Source organism: Nymphaea colorata, chromosome 11, assembly GCF_008831285.2.
Source record: "Nymphaea colorata isolate Beijing-Zhang1983 chromosome 11, ASM883128v2, whole genome shotgun sequence".
In the NCBI taxonomy this organism is placed as follows: Eukaryota; Viridiplantae; Streptophyta; class Magnoliopsida; order Nymphaeales; family Nymphaeaceae; genus Nymphaea; species Nymphaea colorata.
The window spans coordinates 13,049,941-13,066,046 of NC_045148.1; the positions used below are offsets into that span (position 1 = coordinate 13,049,941).

General features: G+C 38.6%; 1 protein-coding gene across 5 annotated transcripts; it reads left to right on the top strand.

Annotated features, from left to right (window-relative positions):
• The first annotated feature begins 3,932 nt into the window (after positions 1 to 3,932).
• LOC116263990 (protein STRUBBELIG-RECEPTOR FAMILY 7-like) lies at positions 3,933 to 15,942 on the top strand. 5 transcript variants are annotated; one of them, XM_031643855.2, is made up of 17 exons: positions 3,937 to 4,300; positions 4,373 to 4,504; positions 5,045 to 5,177; positions 5,400 to 5,471; positions 5,562 to 5,627; positions 5,699 to 5,770; positions 5,873 to 5,941; positions 7,612 to 7,683; positions 7,774 to 7,839; positions 7,924 to 7,989; positions 8,147 to 8,433; positions 9,286 to 9,569; positions 11,796 to 12,067; positions 12,613 to 12,748; positions 12,875 to 13,011; positions 13,905 to 14,061; positions 15,397 to 15,942. In XM_031643855.2, the coding sequence occupies exons 2-17, from the start codon at positions 4,423 to 4,425 to the stop codon at positions 15,532 to 15,534; spliced, it is 2,109 nt and encodes a 702-aa protein (XP_031499715.1). In that variant the 5' UTR covers positions 3,937 to 4,300; positions 4,373 to 4,422; the 3' UTR covers positions 15,535 to 15,942. The 5 variants fall into 5 exon arrangements, with proteins under 5 accessions (XP_031499716.1, XP_031499718.1, XP_031499715.1 ...); XM_031643856.2 differs by having other exon boundaries at positions 3,933 to 4,504; positions 9,301 to 9,569; XM_031643858.2 differs by having other exon boundaries at positions 3,935 to 4,504; positions 5,356 to 5,471.
• Positions 15,943 to 16,106: the final 164 nt, after the last annotated feature.

The following is a 16,106-nucleotide window of genomic DNA, read 5'->3' on the forward strand; positions in this document are numbered from 1 at the left end:
AGCATTCACCTCGTTTTGGGGATACAAAGAACATTTATCCCGATGAATATTCACCTTCTTTGATTACTTTTTAAAGTTTCGCCCCGAATATATAAGAGAGAGAAGGGATAAATAGGACAAATTAAACTTTTTAACTTGAGGATAAATTCTGTGCCCTACCACTTATATAGCCTATTAATGTACTTTTTGTGATCCTAATAGTTATTTGACGGGAAACATGTGAGGTCAATTATGTCTCAGATTTCGATGTAAATTTTTAAGAAATAAATACCGGCTATTATGACACAAGAAGTTACCAGGAGAATGTAAGACAAAGCCATTATAACGAGAGGAAGTTCATAAATGCCATAAATAGTCACGCTCCCAATTTCACTCTTTTTTTTTTAAATAAAACTTAGGAATGTGTCAAACGCTCAATCAAAATAGGTCAAACATGTAACACCAATTTTTGGCAGTTCATTTTTACTATCGACAAAACATAAATGTAACAAGACTATTTGTGCGAGTCAGACATGACGGCCTGATTACATTTTTCTTTCCAGACTCAAATTCCACAAAATCAAAAGCAAGCAAATAAATAAAAGGAAATGTCGCACCGGCACACACAAAGCAATTATCTTCGCCAGTGAGATGTGAGCTATGCCTTTCGATCTGTCTGTTGCCTGAAGTTATTTTGATCTGAAAATAAAAGAACGACGGAATGCCAAACTTTCGCAGTATGACAGATAACTAGCCGAATTATAAACTTTAGTGTGTGCATTAGTTATATTTCAGTACACTATACTACCCTGACATAATGAAATATTTTTTTGTTAAGCACATCACAAAAACCATATAGGCTCAACGTCAAATAAGTTTCACTATCATAATATAATTTCATGGATTCACTTAGTTACCATTAACTCGAACGATCAAATCATTCACAATACACTTAGTTGCATCACATTCGATTGATCACTCATTAAACCTTTAAATTTCTTACTCAGGACAGTGGCAGGTCACACAACCACCTGCAGGGTTTAATGTATCTATTACACCTTACGTTGAATCCCTGGCATGTGGTAAGCTGCTTTTTTATATATAAGGCTCTAAATTGTTGACCTAAGTGGTCAGTTTTTATCCGTTTCATATTATGACCTAGATGGGTGCAAACATAAGCACATGCACACTACGGGAGACCTCATGGTAGGGTGAAACCATCATGATCGCCTGAAACACTATGAATTCGAGTTATTCATTAACCTTCTCCAGGACATCTGGATTAGGAAGGTAAGAGCCCAATACTAAAAACATGCACAATACTGTGCAATATTTTGGGGCCTTACACCATCTGCCCTTCGAGCAAACTAGCCAATGGAACATATAACGCAGACCCTCGAACTAGCCGACAAATATTTACTTTCATATTATTCGAGTGTTAAATGAAGAAACAAACAAATATTTGCTGGGTGGACTGACATCATGTTCCGATAACGCCGTTTGGCTATCCGGTATGTACTCTCTCTCTCTCTCTCTCTCTCTCTCTCTCTCTATATATATATATATATATATATATATATATATATATATATATATATATATATATATATATATATATATATATATATGCACTTTAAAAAATCTGATTTTCCTTAATAGATTTCAAGGGGTCAAAAAAATTATATATACCCTCATACCCTAATATTGACATTTTATGCATTTTTAAGTATCAGATTTGTAACACCTCAGAAATTTAGTCTCGTATCGAAGATTGTGAGGGATCTTCAAGGACTTATAAAGGAAGGCTTTAATAAGATGATTGTCATGGTTTCTAGTCTTTTTAGGATTGGAACCGAAAACTGTTAGGGGCGGGTTGGGATCCGTCAAACCAGGGGCCCGAGCCTAGGAGTGGGTCCGGTTGTTATAGTGGTATCAGAGCAGGTTCAACACTCGGACCTGGGGTCCCACACGCGCGGACGCGTGTGCCTTAAGGGGGGTGAATTGTAACACTCCAGAAATTTAGTTTCGTATCGAGGATTGTGAGGGATCTTCAAGGACTTATAAAAGGAGGGTTTAATGAGATGATTGTCCTGGTTCTTAACCTTTTTAGGATTGGAACCGAAAACTGCTAGGAGCAGGTTGGGATCCATCAAACCAGGTGCCCGACCCTCGGAATGGGTCGAGTTGTTATAAGATTTGCATAAATACATCCTTTTGGGCTCAATGGATATAGCTTCCTTTTTTTATCCCTATTGACAATCAATAAAAAAAGAAGAGAATTACCCACTTGGTAAATTTCGGATATTACAAGGCTGTTCAAGGAAGATTTTACCGACTAAGGTGCAGACACAGGGGAATGTGTGCTCCTTACATGGAGTGGAGAATTGCTTAACCAAGGTAGCAGCGATATCACTGTCATTACTAACAATAGAGGGTAGAAGAGAAGGTTAAAAGGAATCGTGGAGGGAAGAAGGTCATGGCCTGAGAGATGCACGGGACTGAATAAATTGATTCATTGCGTGAACATCTCTGACAAGGGCACTCCTGCTTCGGGCGGTCAAAGTCATCTTCTGCAATACAGGCATCCTGATAGGATTGGTGAATTTGGTTGACAAGTGTTGAACAAGTTTTTCTTGTGTCTTTTTGTGCCACATATTAGGGCTTCTTTGTTTGCTTTCCGGTTTTTGACGGGAGAAGCTGCAAATAGTTGCTGGTCCTGGATTTTGTGTTGATGCTGAGCATCCTTCATTTTTTGTTCTGTATATATTCTATTGTTTGGTAACGACTCTTGTCATTGGAAGCTACTTGGATCCTGATCAGGGTATCGATAATCTTCTCGACGACCAATCTCGACCAAATCTTAAGCCTAGATACTTGAAGTGATGCATTCCCCGACCTTCTCGGACATTGCTGGAGGGTAATGCCGGCGAGGCTGCAAGGTGCATTTGCTGCCTCCCAGAGGCAGAGTCGTGAGAGTCGTGAATCGTGTGATGGGCAGGGTCTGGATTCTGCTCTCGAGAGATAAGGCGGACGAGTGAGAACGGAGAAGGGGCGAAAAGATTTAAATGCGTGGACTGAAGCGAGAGCATGCGAGGCACACCGCGAACGTGTTGGGGGTTCGCCCATCTCTCTCCCCTCTTCCTCCAGCCATAAGTCGGTCACAACCCCACCATCACCCACCCTCTCACCTCCCACGCCGTGACACGAGGAAATACCCTTTACCAGTCGTCTGGTGGAGAACGTTTTCCGGAGAAGTCACCGCACCTAATTTCAACAACAATACCTACGTGCTGAAACAAGGTCCGCTGTTCCTTTTTCTTTCCCTCTTTAAATATATTGCCACTGTTTTCTTGTCAACCGCTGAACGCAAGCCTCGCGTTGAAGTTTCCAAAGATTATTTATTGAACTGTGGTTTTTAGAAGAAAGAATATTTCTAAAATATGTTTCCTGACACACACGTATCGAGTTTAAATATACTTCTTCATTTTTTCCGCTTCATGCTTCAAGAGAAATTATCAGGACACTTGCATTGTAAGGAAGCAGATAAATGAAAGTGAGACCATGCGGAACGTAATTGGTTAAACCATCAAGGATATAAACGTCCTTGTAACTTACTAGCCACAGCTGAATTATTTGGATAAATAATGGACAGAAGTTCGTACGGTTCCGCTGGCAAGCCCCCCACCTTTATTGCCTAAGAATGAACAAAATTACAAAATTTACAAAAGCGGCCAAAGGCTACCCTATCACAACCACACGTTAGATTATATTCCAAAACGTTTCAGAGGCCTTGGTAAAGGCCCAAGGTTTTGAAAATAAGGCTTTTTAGAAGGTCACGGTAAAGATCACGAAACACTATAACAAGTATTACTAGTTGCTGTGGTCAAAGGACAGCTTTAAAAGAAAAGTTAGGCGCTTTGAAGGGGTAAAACTGGTGGCCGTTAGATTTGATGCCGTCGCGGCGGAGCACCGACAACCGGCAAAATCATCAATGGACTGAGATGGTGGCCGTTCATCGGTCATCGCCACGACGAAAGAGTGGTGGGATGTGGGACCATTGTGCCACAGAGATTTGGCAGCTCACGGGAGCGGCTCCGGACGTGACACCCGCTTCTTTTCCTCTCGACTCTCGGTCCTCCTTCGTACTATGACGTCAGTGCGCTCCTTCCCTCTTTTTTCTCTCTCCTTCAGGAATCGTGAGTCGTGACGATCTGCTGGCGATCTCACAAGCTTTCTTACGGCTGTCTGCTTGGAACAATAGAGAGAGAGAGAGAGAGAGAGAGAGAGAGAGAGAGAGGAAGGAGGCGGAAGCAAATGTTTGGTTCGTCATTCAACCGATTGTGCATAACTCCACCTAGGCAGTACCTTGTTTTACGTGAGTTTTCGATGACAGATTAGGGAAGCCTGAAGGCAAGGGAGTGACTGTGAAGAAGGCAAAGAGGAATGTGGAAGTTTCTTGCTCTATTCTCATACACACTGCTGTGCAATCTGGCCTCCGTTCGCAGTGATACAGATCAGTCGGATGGTGAGAGCTTTTAATTTTCTTCCCACTACATCGTCACAAAAGCATCTCTATCTCTCTCTCCACGTGCATCCTTGCTTGTGTAGCCTTTTGAAGTTAGTTATTTTTTCCTCTCAAGGATTAAGATTGAAGTGGCAAGGATGTCGACATAGTTCGCATTCCTTGATTCGTATAAGTTGCTTCATTTAGAGATGGAAAACACGGTCTCTGAATTGAAAATTGTATCATAAGGGCAAAAACAAGATAAGAAGTTCATTGCGGATTAGCTCGACATGATTGTCTGGAACGGCGACTGATCGAACTATGGCAATAGCACCATATTGGTACAACTAGCATTGTTTTTTTGGGAAAAAGAGAAGGATATCCTCTCTGCCTCAAACTGGACTCTTATGATTTTTGGGAACTTCGGTTTGATTAAATTAGAACAAACCCTCGGTCTTGCTCCTACTCACTGTTGGATGATTCCGCTCAATGACTCGTTCGGATCAAAAGGAACTATAATAATTCATTGACTAATTTTTGTGTTCATTTTGTTTCATGCAGTGTCTGCTCTCAACACGTGGTATAATATTCTTGGTTCTCCCTCTCAGCTAACTGGATGGAGTCTAAGCGAAGGCGACCCTTGTGGTCAATCTTGGACGGGCGTTACCTGCTCTGGATCTGCGGTTACAGAAATGTAAAAAAATTTCTTGTTTAATGTTCTTCAATTTCCGCAATTCTCCTAAAATAAATTACCATAAAAAAAAAAAGGAAAAAGAAAGAAAGAAAGAAAGATCTAGACGACCTTGAGCTGTAATGTTTTAGTATTCATGTGTTTTAAATTTTAACGTGTACTATGACATGTCTGATGCAAGGCACCAGTTACATATGTGTGTTCTGTTTATTTGGGCTTGAGCAGCAAGCTATCTGGTCTTGGACTAAGTGGATCGTTGGGCTACAGCCTCGATGGTTTAAAGTCTGTCATTAACTTGTGAGCCTCTAACTTTCCGTTCCTTGGTTTCCTCTTTTCTTCCTTTCCTTTTTCCCCGAAGTCTAGATCTGACCATAAATTATCATACAGGGACTTGAACAACAATAACCTCACTGGCCAAATACCTTATCAACTTCCTCCAAATTGTCAGCAAATGTAAGCTGAATATATTTTTTTTTACCTCCTATAACCAGTCTTGGTACATTGCTTATCCGATAATTCTGCAGCAATCTTGCTGGAAACAGCCTTACTGGAGATTTCCAATACTCAATTTCACTAATGACCAATCTTACATACATGTAAGTGTCATCATTGTTGTTCCCTTTTTCCTTTATTTTGGTCTGGGGTCTGTCTTCGTTTGCAATCACAGTAAGATTTATGGAGTTTCAGTATGATTGCAGAAATCTTAGCCATAATCAACTTCAAAATATGGGCGACTTTTTCGGAAAGCTTACGAAACTCACTGAATTGTAAGTTGATTCTTCTCTTGTTCTCATGCAAGAAGCAAGTGAGTTGCTCAATTGATTCGACTTTTGTCATGGTGTTTTGTTATTGAATGCCTATGGAGACTCAGCCTCTGTTCAGTACATCTTTCTTTTACTATTTTTGATTGCTCGGTTGTGATGGTTTCCCTCAGTATAAGCTTTGGGAAGCTGATGAAACTCTAGTGCGGATATTGACCTTTTTCTTATGAACATAATGACTTGTTTAAAGTGGTGTTTTTCTGTTACTGTAACTAGAGTCAGATTTTGATAATTTGGTCCTAATCTTTTCTCTTAAAAGATCTGCATTTTATGGAGTCATAAACCTGTTTGGGCAGTATTTGAATTAGTTCATCAAGTAAAGAACTGATTTCGTACAATGTTGCATTGGTTCATAAGGTACGAAGCCAATTTGTGACCAATTCATGAATATTCAAGATTGGCTTCATACCAATTTTTTTTTTTAATCCAGTTCATATTTAGAAAACTTGTTTGTGTTGTTTTGTTGTTTTCTAACTGGTTAATTGTAGAGAATTAGAATTGGTCATTCATTCAGTGCCAGTGTTATGCATGGTTTTTATGTATAATGCTTGCGGATGGTTTTCTTTTCTTTACATGAATAAAGTATGGTCATGCATGCAAGTTTACTATATTCAACATATTTTGTCATTCCATGCATATTTATTTCTTGACGTTGATCATACAAGTAGTGAAAGATACGATCGAGATGTGGTAATACCACCAAAGTGGCTGCCTTGTGTTAATCATTTCTTTTATTACTGTGAAGGCAGGTCAATGTCAAGGTTGTATGCTTTTATATATGTATTATTGCATGCAATTATTTGTTCTTTATCATGAGATAGTTGATACTGCATTGTAAAATGTTATGATAATACATATACTTTGATTGCTTGATTATCAAGTATGCATAAGGACAATATTGACATTGAGAGCAGTAAAAGTCTTAGATAAGTACGCATTTGTGAGAAGCATTATTCATGTGGATTCAGGCCATGGGTAGGCCTCACCCACATGTCACACTAAGTTTCGGGGTTACATGTATAGGGAATTCATTAAGAATATCTAAGTTTGCTTCATAATATCTGTTAAATCAACTTCAGTTCCCCACTCATCTTTCTTCTCTCCTTTTGCAGTAGTTGACGCAATTACTCCCACTTCTGCTAATCTTTTTGTTTTTTGCCACCGACCACCGCAAGAAATTTCACAACCACTATTTTAAAGTAATTCCTTATAATATACACTATTTGAGTCATTATTGAACAAAAAAAAAGGATATTGGTTTCAATAATGTCAGAGAATTTTATTTCCCCAAGGTCTAAAATTAAGTGGCATTTTTTGGGAAAGTTTTGGTGAATTTTAAATGATTGGGAAGGACAAAAGCAAAAGTTCAACAGTTTGAGAAAACAAAAAGTGGCTGTTTCTTACTTGAAAGTGTTGCTGCTTTATCATTTTGCTGCGTCTATTTTTTTGATGCATCAACATATCAACTGATAGAATAATGTGTTCTACTTGCTATAATTCTTGAAAGTCTTGCTGCTTTATCATGTGCAAAAATTATTCTGGTGCCATTCTCCCTTTTTCATTTTTTTTAATAGTCCTTGTAATGTACCAGCAATTACATTCTGTTTGTGTTTCAGGGACTTGTCTTTCAATAATTTGTCTGGAAATCTCCCATCTACATTCAGCTCCCTTTCAAGCCTTACTACACTGTGAGCAATTCATCACCAGAAAGTCCAATGTTTTTTTTTTTTTTTTTGGTGGAGCGAGGTTGATATAACATCATTCTCCTTATTTCACAGATATCTGCAAAACAATCAGTTTACAGGTTCCCTTGATGCCCTTACCTATCTTCCCCTACTAAACCTGTAAGTTGGTGATTGTTTAGAACAAACTTTTCCTAGGGAAAGCTAGGAGGTTATGTAATATCAGATGTCTGATTTTGGTTTCAGCAATGTTGCAAATAACCATTTCAGCGGTGCAATACCTCCACAGTTATTAACTATTAAAAACTTCCAGTAAGTATTACTATAGTCATCAATAAGCTGTTCCATTTATCCAGTCCAAAAGTAGTTGGAATGGAACTTCAAGCTGATCTCCAGCTATCCTGTTCTTTTCTTTTTCTTATAAGAGTTAACTATCAAAAGACAGTGAAGCTGTTGTGAATTTTTGCAGAAGAGATGGTAATTCTTGGGGCATATCATCACCACCTGGCACCGATGGTGGTAACGGTGGCCCAACAAGTGGGGATGCAAGGGGAAAGAAATCAGGATTAAGTGGCGGGGGTGTAGCTGGAATCGTTATAGCCTTTTTAGTTTTCGGAACAGTAGTAGCATGCTTTATATTAAGGAGGAGGAGATCTAAAAGCACCTTTGATGAAGAAAAGCTTAATGAGGACCATCCCTTTAGCCTTCTTGGATCAAACGAAATTAGAGGCAACCAAATACATGCCTCTGCATTAGGTTTGAATTGGGGAATTTTCATTTTTTATGCTATATTTCAGCTGATGTCATTGGTTCCATGTTGTTATTTGTATGTTTCGTTTTCATCTTGATGTACTTTACAAGTTCTCTACTTCTCTTCATGTAAATGATAGGCTGGTAACAGCATCCTCCATGAAAAGCTAGGTGCATTTGGTTGCATATTCTGTAATAGAAGTTTTAGGCCACTACTGATCCTACTGCAAGATGAGTAGGAGTACCAGAGGATGGTTTTGGGAATAGGGGTTTATGATGCATGTATGGTAATTTAAAAGCCCAGAATCATCTTTATGTTTGTGTTCTTTGTTAAGTCAGTAACTGTCCTAGGCCTCCTTGTATTTTTTCCTCTGTCCGTCTATTTCTTGCATGACGTTTGTTTCTCTATTTCAATTCATGTACGAGGTGCTGGATTCGATTATCTGTTCAACTTGCTGGAGCTTGGTGGGAATAGCACCCTGATATTGAGATTTATGATGATTTGTTGTCAGAAGTTCAGTGCTCATGAATGTCGACATGAAACTTGAGGAATGCAAAATCTCTTCTGCTTGCAGTAGATCATACTCTTATTATACTAATTTTTTTAGTATTTATTTCTTAAAAATATAAATAAATTCAATTTAATGTGCTTTATTTGCTGTGTAATATATAATTTGTGGCTAGGTAAATTTACTTGTATTCTCAGTACAAAGTTTGGTTGATTTTTGAAATGAATCCCCATGTCATTTAGAAGACTCTTCAATTCCAATGAAATTGTGTTTGGATGAAGACTCTTGTGCTTGTCCTTCCTAATATTTTCATTGCTTGGAGATAACAGAACTTGTGTTTGTCTTGTAGAAATGAAATCCACAGAATCTTCTGCTTCAACAACACCAATGAAATTGGAGCCATCACGATCAGAAGTTCTTAAACCGCCACCTATTAACCACTATAAATCATTTGAGAATGATTACCTTCCAAAAAGAAATGTTACTGTCAAGAGAATTGATATGACTTCAGTAAATGCATCAGTACACTCTATTGCGGACCTGCAGATGGCAACTGGCAGCTTTAGTATGGACAATCTTATTGGTGAGGGGTCATTTGGATGTGTTTATAAGGCCCAATTTGCAGACGGAAAGGTATCCTTTCCCTTAGCATTATTCTGATTATTTTAATTATCATGCTTCTAGGAGTCTATTTCCTTGATGATTTCATGGTACCTAAGTCATATGAGAACAGGAAAATTGTCCCTGTACCCATGTCAGTATGCCGATTCGGCGATGCTGGTAAGGGGACACATCACTGGTATGACTTTATTTTATTTGTTTCTGTTAAAAATGAAAATGAAAAAACTTCGGGCGAGGGTTTCCAACTTTCCATAGGGGGAGGAAGAGAGGGAGAGGGAGGGGAGGGGGGGAAGAGAGAGAGAGAGAGAGAGAGAGAGAGAGAGAGGGGGGGGAAGGGATGGTTTAGAGAGAGAAGAGAGGGAGAGAGAGCGAGTGGATCGTGAGGGTTTGGGGAGAGCATACCTGCTCCCATGGAGAGAGAGAGAGAGAGAGAGCATCAGGGGACTGCGATGTTTTCTTTTTGTTCTTTTTTTTTTCCCCATCTTTTAACTTTTTTAAGTTTCTACTCAAGTCCATTAAGTTTATCTCTTTACTAAAACAGACTTAAAATATTTAAAGCTTACAAAGCAACAAAATTGCAAGTTCTTCAAAATTTTGCTTTCAACTATCTATCTATCTAGTATCTACACACACACACACTTTCCCATACCCGTACTACATTTTCTAAAGTCGCCATATCCGTACCCGAACCCATACCAGTACCCATGTGATTTAGCATGGCACTGATGCATTCCTTAGTTGATGTTAACTCAAGATTTATTCTCTCTCTCTCTCTCACTTACTCACTCATTCACACACACACACATACATACTCTGTCTGTATGCAAGTGCATTTATATAATTTGTGTGGATTATCTAGTAAAGAACAACTGCGTCATGCAACTGTCGTGTAAAAATGATTTTGGAGGCCTTGATGATTCAACAAATTGTGATGCTACTTCAGAGGTCAGGATGCATCGCAGAAGTGTTCTCCCACCAAACAATCTGTGTTTCACACTTTCAATGGATCAGTTTTAACGAGAGAGGTTGCTGGATCAGTCAATAGTAGTGGTTATGGAAGTGTGTGCTTGCTTGCAAGAACATACACGTGCACTTCTGTTTACACCATGTTCTTGTATGAGGATTGTAATCATTGTTGGTAACAAATGTTTAGCTTAATGCTCATAAATTCAAAATTGGTAATGCAATTTGAGTTATTTACAAAGAAGAAACACTGAGAAAAGGGCTATAACTGCTCTCGCTTCAACATAGGTGTATCAAAATCAGCTTATAATTATAGTCTGTCACATGGACATTTTGCTTGGCATGTGCATCACATCAAACATGAGGTCCTTGGGCACACCAAGGTGCTTTGTGGATAGGGTCAGTACTTCTTCATTAACTTGTCTTGATTGTCTTCTTAAGTCACTTTTTTTTTTCCTTTTAAGATTTTATTATAACCCATATCATTGTTTAATTTCATCCACAATAATTTTCATCTAATATATGTAGACATAATATACACACATGGACATGCATAGTTAGGTATTTGTGTGCATAGATATGTCCTTCTGTCCTAATTTTTGAGAAATTACATGTCATGCTGAATGCATCCACATCTTTATCCATGTGACAAATTATATTTCTGCAAATATACAGCTCTATGAAATGCAGCTATTAGTGTGGTTTTGTTTCATGCCTCTTAGACCGGGCTCGGCTATTAGTTTGGCGTATCCAGACCTACTTCTTAGTAGCTTTGGTTTCTATACTAGAAAAGGTTGGACCAAGTCAGTTAATCATTTAAGTGGTCTCCTTATAAACCCTTGAAGATTTTTAAAGATCTACAATAGGAGGCTAAACTTTCTCATAGTTAGAGTTTACAGTCCACCCCTTTTAAAGCATACGTGTCTATGTGTTTGAGACCCTAAGTCTGAGTGTTGAACCGGATCTGATACCAACTTTAACTTATAGTGTAAAGATCATTATCTGTATAGGACAGATCATGCCATGAGCTAACTACGCAAACAGATTTTACATTGTCCATGTCGGATAGGTCGATTCATACACCAATTGTGTATTACTTTAGTATGTCATGGTTCAAAACCAACACATTTTCGCCCACACGGTATGTATGTTCGTGATTTTAAATATTTCTTATATCTTCTTGTTCATGTTAATTCTTTCTATTGACAAATTTAAAATGCTCTTTTTCTTATTTCATGTCACTTCTTTAACTCTTTTTTCAATGGAATGTTCTAGGTCTTCGCTGTGAAAAAGGTTGACTCAAGTTCACTACCAAATCAAGAACCTGATGACTTCATGGAAGTTGTTTTTAGCATTTCTCAGTTACACCATCCAAACATCAACGAGCTTGTTGGATACTGTTGTGAACATAGTCAATATTTACTGGTTTATGAGTTTCAAGAGAATGGATCGCTGCATGATTACCTTCACCTTGTTGTCGATTACACTAAACCTTTGACTTGGAATGCTCGTGTTAAGATTGCTCTTGGCACTGCTAGGGCATTGGAGTAAGTTGGAAGCTAACCTAGAGGCCGCTGATGTCTTTGCAAGTGATCCCTGTCTAATTTTTGATGTGCACCCATTCGAATAGATAAATTTGTTATTTCCTGTACAGTTTTTTGTTTGCTGTTTGAATAGAATTGGTGTGAGAAGTGATTAAGATTCTTGAGCATAACATGGTTACCTTTTCTCTTTCAAATGCTGTGGACTTTATTTTTAAAAAAGTTTCTGCAAGCATCTAAAGTGTAATTGTTTGTAATTGGAACAACCAAAGATCTGGCTGTCATGTTTTCCTACTTCCATTGAAGAAAAAAAAGTAGAGAGATAATGTTTTTTTTCCTTATTATCTGTAAGAGATGTTGCATAAGAAACATATGCCTTTAGCTTTACCATAGCATGATGGAGTTGGCCATTATTGTATATAAAGGCTGATTGTCTTTTCTTTTCTTTTCCTGAAATCATAACTATTTTGCTTTGCTTGCTTGTTTGATCATGATTTTTGTGACAACTGTGGAACGATTACTGCTCAAACTAAAATATGTTTTTATTTTAGGTACCTGCATGAGGTCTGCTCTCCTTCAGTCATACATAAGAACCTCAAATCTGCCAACATTCTGCTAGACAATGATCTGAATCCTCATCTCTCAGACTGTGGATTGGCTAGCCTTGTTCCAAGCACAAATCACCAGGTCTTATTTATGATCGTATTTTAAGTGAATGATCATGTTCACTCTTAGTTAGTAGAACCTAATGAAGCAAAATTTTAACAGGCCATCTGAAACTAGGAGAGCCATTCACATATTCTCCCTTTTCAGGTCTCTCATCAGCATTCTTGTTCTGGATATAGTGCACCTGAGGTAGCAATGTCTGGTGAATACACTCTCAAGAGTGATGTTTACAGCTTTGGGGTGGTCATGTTGGAGCTTATGACTGGTCGAATGCCATTTGACAGGTCAGTTCAGTTCAAACTCATTGATTTTGATGTTGTGACCATTAATGTTCATGACCTTGCAAGTCATTTCTTGGTATTGGTGAGATAATGTGTTGCAGAGCGTAGACCCCTTTGTGTCTCAAGTTTATTAGTATCTAGATGACATAATATATGTGTATGAAAAGCATACTTTTTTAGGTTCAGTTGGATATGTCAAGATTCAATGGTTTCATTATTGCACGATGTCATTGTTTGGTGTCAAATGGGAAAAGTGATCTTTATGAGGATGAAACTGTTCAGAGCTTAGTTTACAGTCAATATCCTAGGAGGGTAAGAATTTGATTGTTCCTCAGTGCAAACCAGTGTTGTCAGAATCAGTCTGAACTCTGAAGTAGCCGATTCAAATCTAGTCAACAGCAAACTGATTTGATTCCATGGCCAATTCAAGGGTACTACATCTCAACTTTCAATTATTTTTAATATATTTTATGAACTTTTATTTTTTATTGTTTTTGTACATGTTTTCCATTTAAAGTTTTTAGAAAATGACTTTTAAAATATTCCTTGCCTATCTGGAGCTGATTCAGCTGAATCAGCCAATTCAACGAATCAACAGCTCTGACTATTCGGTTCACAAGACGGTATTTACAGGACTGGTGTAAAGTTCCAGGTCCCCTCCTTTTCCACTAGAGGTATTGATATGTGAAAGATTAACATGATTTTACCGGGTGTTGTTTCTGTTCCCATAAGTCATATTTCTGTCATGGAATATTGCAAATTGAGTCCATTAACAAAGTCAAAGCAGTGGATTCAGAGCCAAATAAGCTGAGAATGTGCAATTTCGAATGACATTGGTCTCAAGGGAAGAAGTTAACTTTGACTAGCGCAGCTGACAGGAATAATTTTTCTTGCAGTTCAAGGCCAAGGCATGAGCAGTCTTTAGTTAGATGGGCCACACCTCAACTTCATGATATTGATGCTCTCACAAAAATGGTCGATCCAGCACTGAAGGAACTCTATCCTGTGAAGTCACTCTCTCGATTTGCCGATGTGATTGCCTTATGTGTCCAGGTGACAATTTTCCCCTTGTAGTTGTTAACATTATCAATTATCCAGTCTTTTTTCACTTCTTATGTGCATGCTTGCATAGGTCTACTTGTGGTGTTTAGTTTTTCTCATCTAAGAATATGAACCTGATTGTACTCGAACATGGTTTGTCCTTAGAGTCACTATTGTAACAACTGACTCACTTCTACACTCGGGCCTCTCGTTTGGCGGATCCCAACCCGCCCCTAGTAGTTTCAGCTCCAACCCTCAAAAAGCTAGGAATTAGGACAACTATCTATTTAATAACCCCTATATAAGCCCTTACAGTTCCCTCACAATTTTCAACACAGGACTAAATTTTTAGAGTGTTACAATCCACTCTCCTTAAGGCACACGTGTCTGCATGTGTGGGACCCCAGGTCCGAGTGTTGAACGGTTCAACACTGTAACAACCGACCCATTCCTGGGCTCGGGCCACTGGTTCGGTGGATCCCAACCTGGCCCCTAGCAGTTTCGGTTTCAACTCCCCAAAGGCTAGGAACCAGGACAACTATGTATTTAATAATCCCCTTTATAAGCTCTTGAAGATCCCTTACAATCTTCAATACGTGACTAAATTTTTTGGGGTATTACAACTATTTTATCTACATGATCTTACATCCAAATGGTAATGGAGACTTTGATGTAAAGATTTTTTGAGATAGTTCCAAAATTAAAATTAGGATTCTTTTGCTAGATGGATAGTTTCAGCTGAGGTCATTAGGTTGTGGTGATTGCTATATTTTGGACAAAATGTTTGCAGGAAACAAGTGAATAGAGTGCTCCCTGTAAGCCTGGATGACATGAAATAAGTCCTTGTACAGCACTACTTCCCCATCTTGGATGTTTCTAGAAAGTGGATAACTCTTTGCCCATTGTGCTGAACTGGGTTGTGACAAGTATACAAGTTCAATTTCAACCCGCAAGGTTACTGCTGATCGGGTGATATTTAGTGTATCTTTGCATGGTAGCTCAAACAAGGTCTTGACCATCTGAGTTTAGATACTCTTCCACGTTTTTCCAACCATCAACGTTTTGTCCCATCTATACATATGGATGTTTCTGGAAGACAGATAGAGCTTTGCCTGCTGTGCTGAACTAGGTCATGGAAATTATATCAAGTTCATAACTTTTCTTGGTAAAGTTCAATTTCAACCTGTAAGCTTGCTGCTGATCTGGTGATATTGACTGTATTTGTTCATGGTAGATCAAACAAGCTCTTGACCGTCCGAGTTTTAGGTACTCTTCCACGTTTTCCGACTGTCAACGCTGTGTGCCATCTAAACATGGGAATTTGTCCTTTTTTTTTTTTTTGTGCAGCCGGAGCCTGAGTTCCGTCCGCCAATGTCTGAAGTGGTGCAATCACTTGTAACACTAGTGCAGCGTGCAAATATGAGCAAGCGAACAGTTGGAGGTGAGAATATGAGTTCACATTTAGATGACGATGCTGAAAGTTGAAGTACATGCACATGTGCCATGCGAAGATCGTGAAAGTACACAATTAACTTTCCCTCTTTCAGGAGTGTCGTTTGTCATCTGGTTTTGCATAAGCCATAAAGTACATAACTTCATTCCTTTCAAAAGTGTAACTCGTCATCTAGTTTTGCACAAGAATGCACCAACGTTGAGTATAGGTTGTCTATAATTTGAGACCCAAGGGGACTAGGCAAATGCTTTTGTTGAACTTAGTATGCTTTGTCTAAGCAAGCCTCTTGTTCTTGTAAAATGGTAGACATTATTTCGTAGCTAACTGCATCTTCTCGATCATAGCCTGCACATTAGTTCAAGAACTTTCGGGCTATGTTGCAATATTTTTTTTTTCTTGAATGACGGTTATCTTTTATTTATTGCGGACTATTGGAGTGATATGTGGGTGGTTCTTCTCTCGAGTAGGACTTGATCTGTGTTTAAGCAATACCTCCCGCAACATCCCCTCAAAATAAGAAAAATGACATGGACGATTTGACTTCATATCCCCTATCATGAATCTTGGCGTGAGGGAAACAACCCTAGTGAACTTTGTTTTAAGT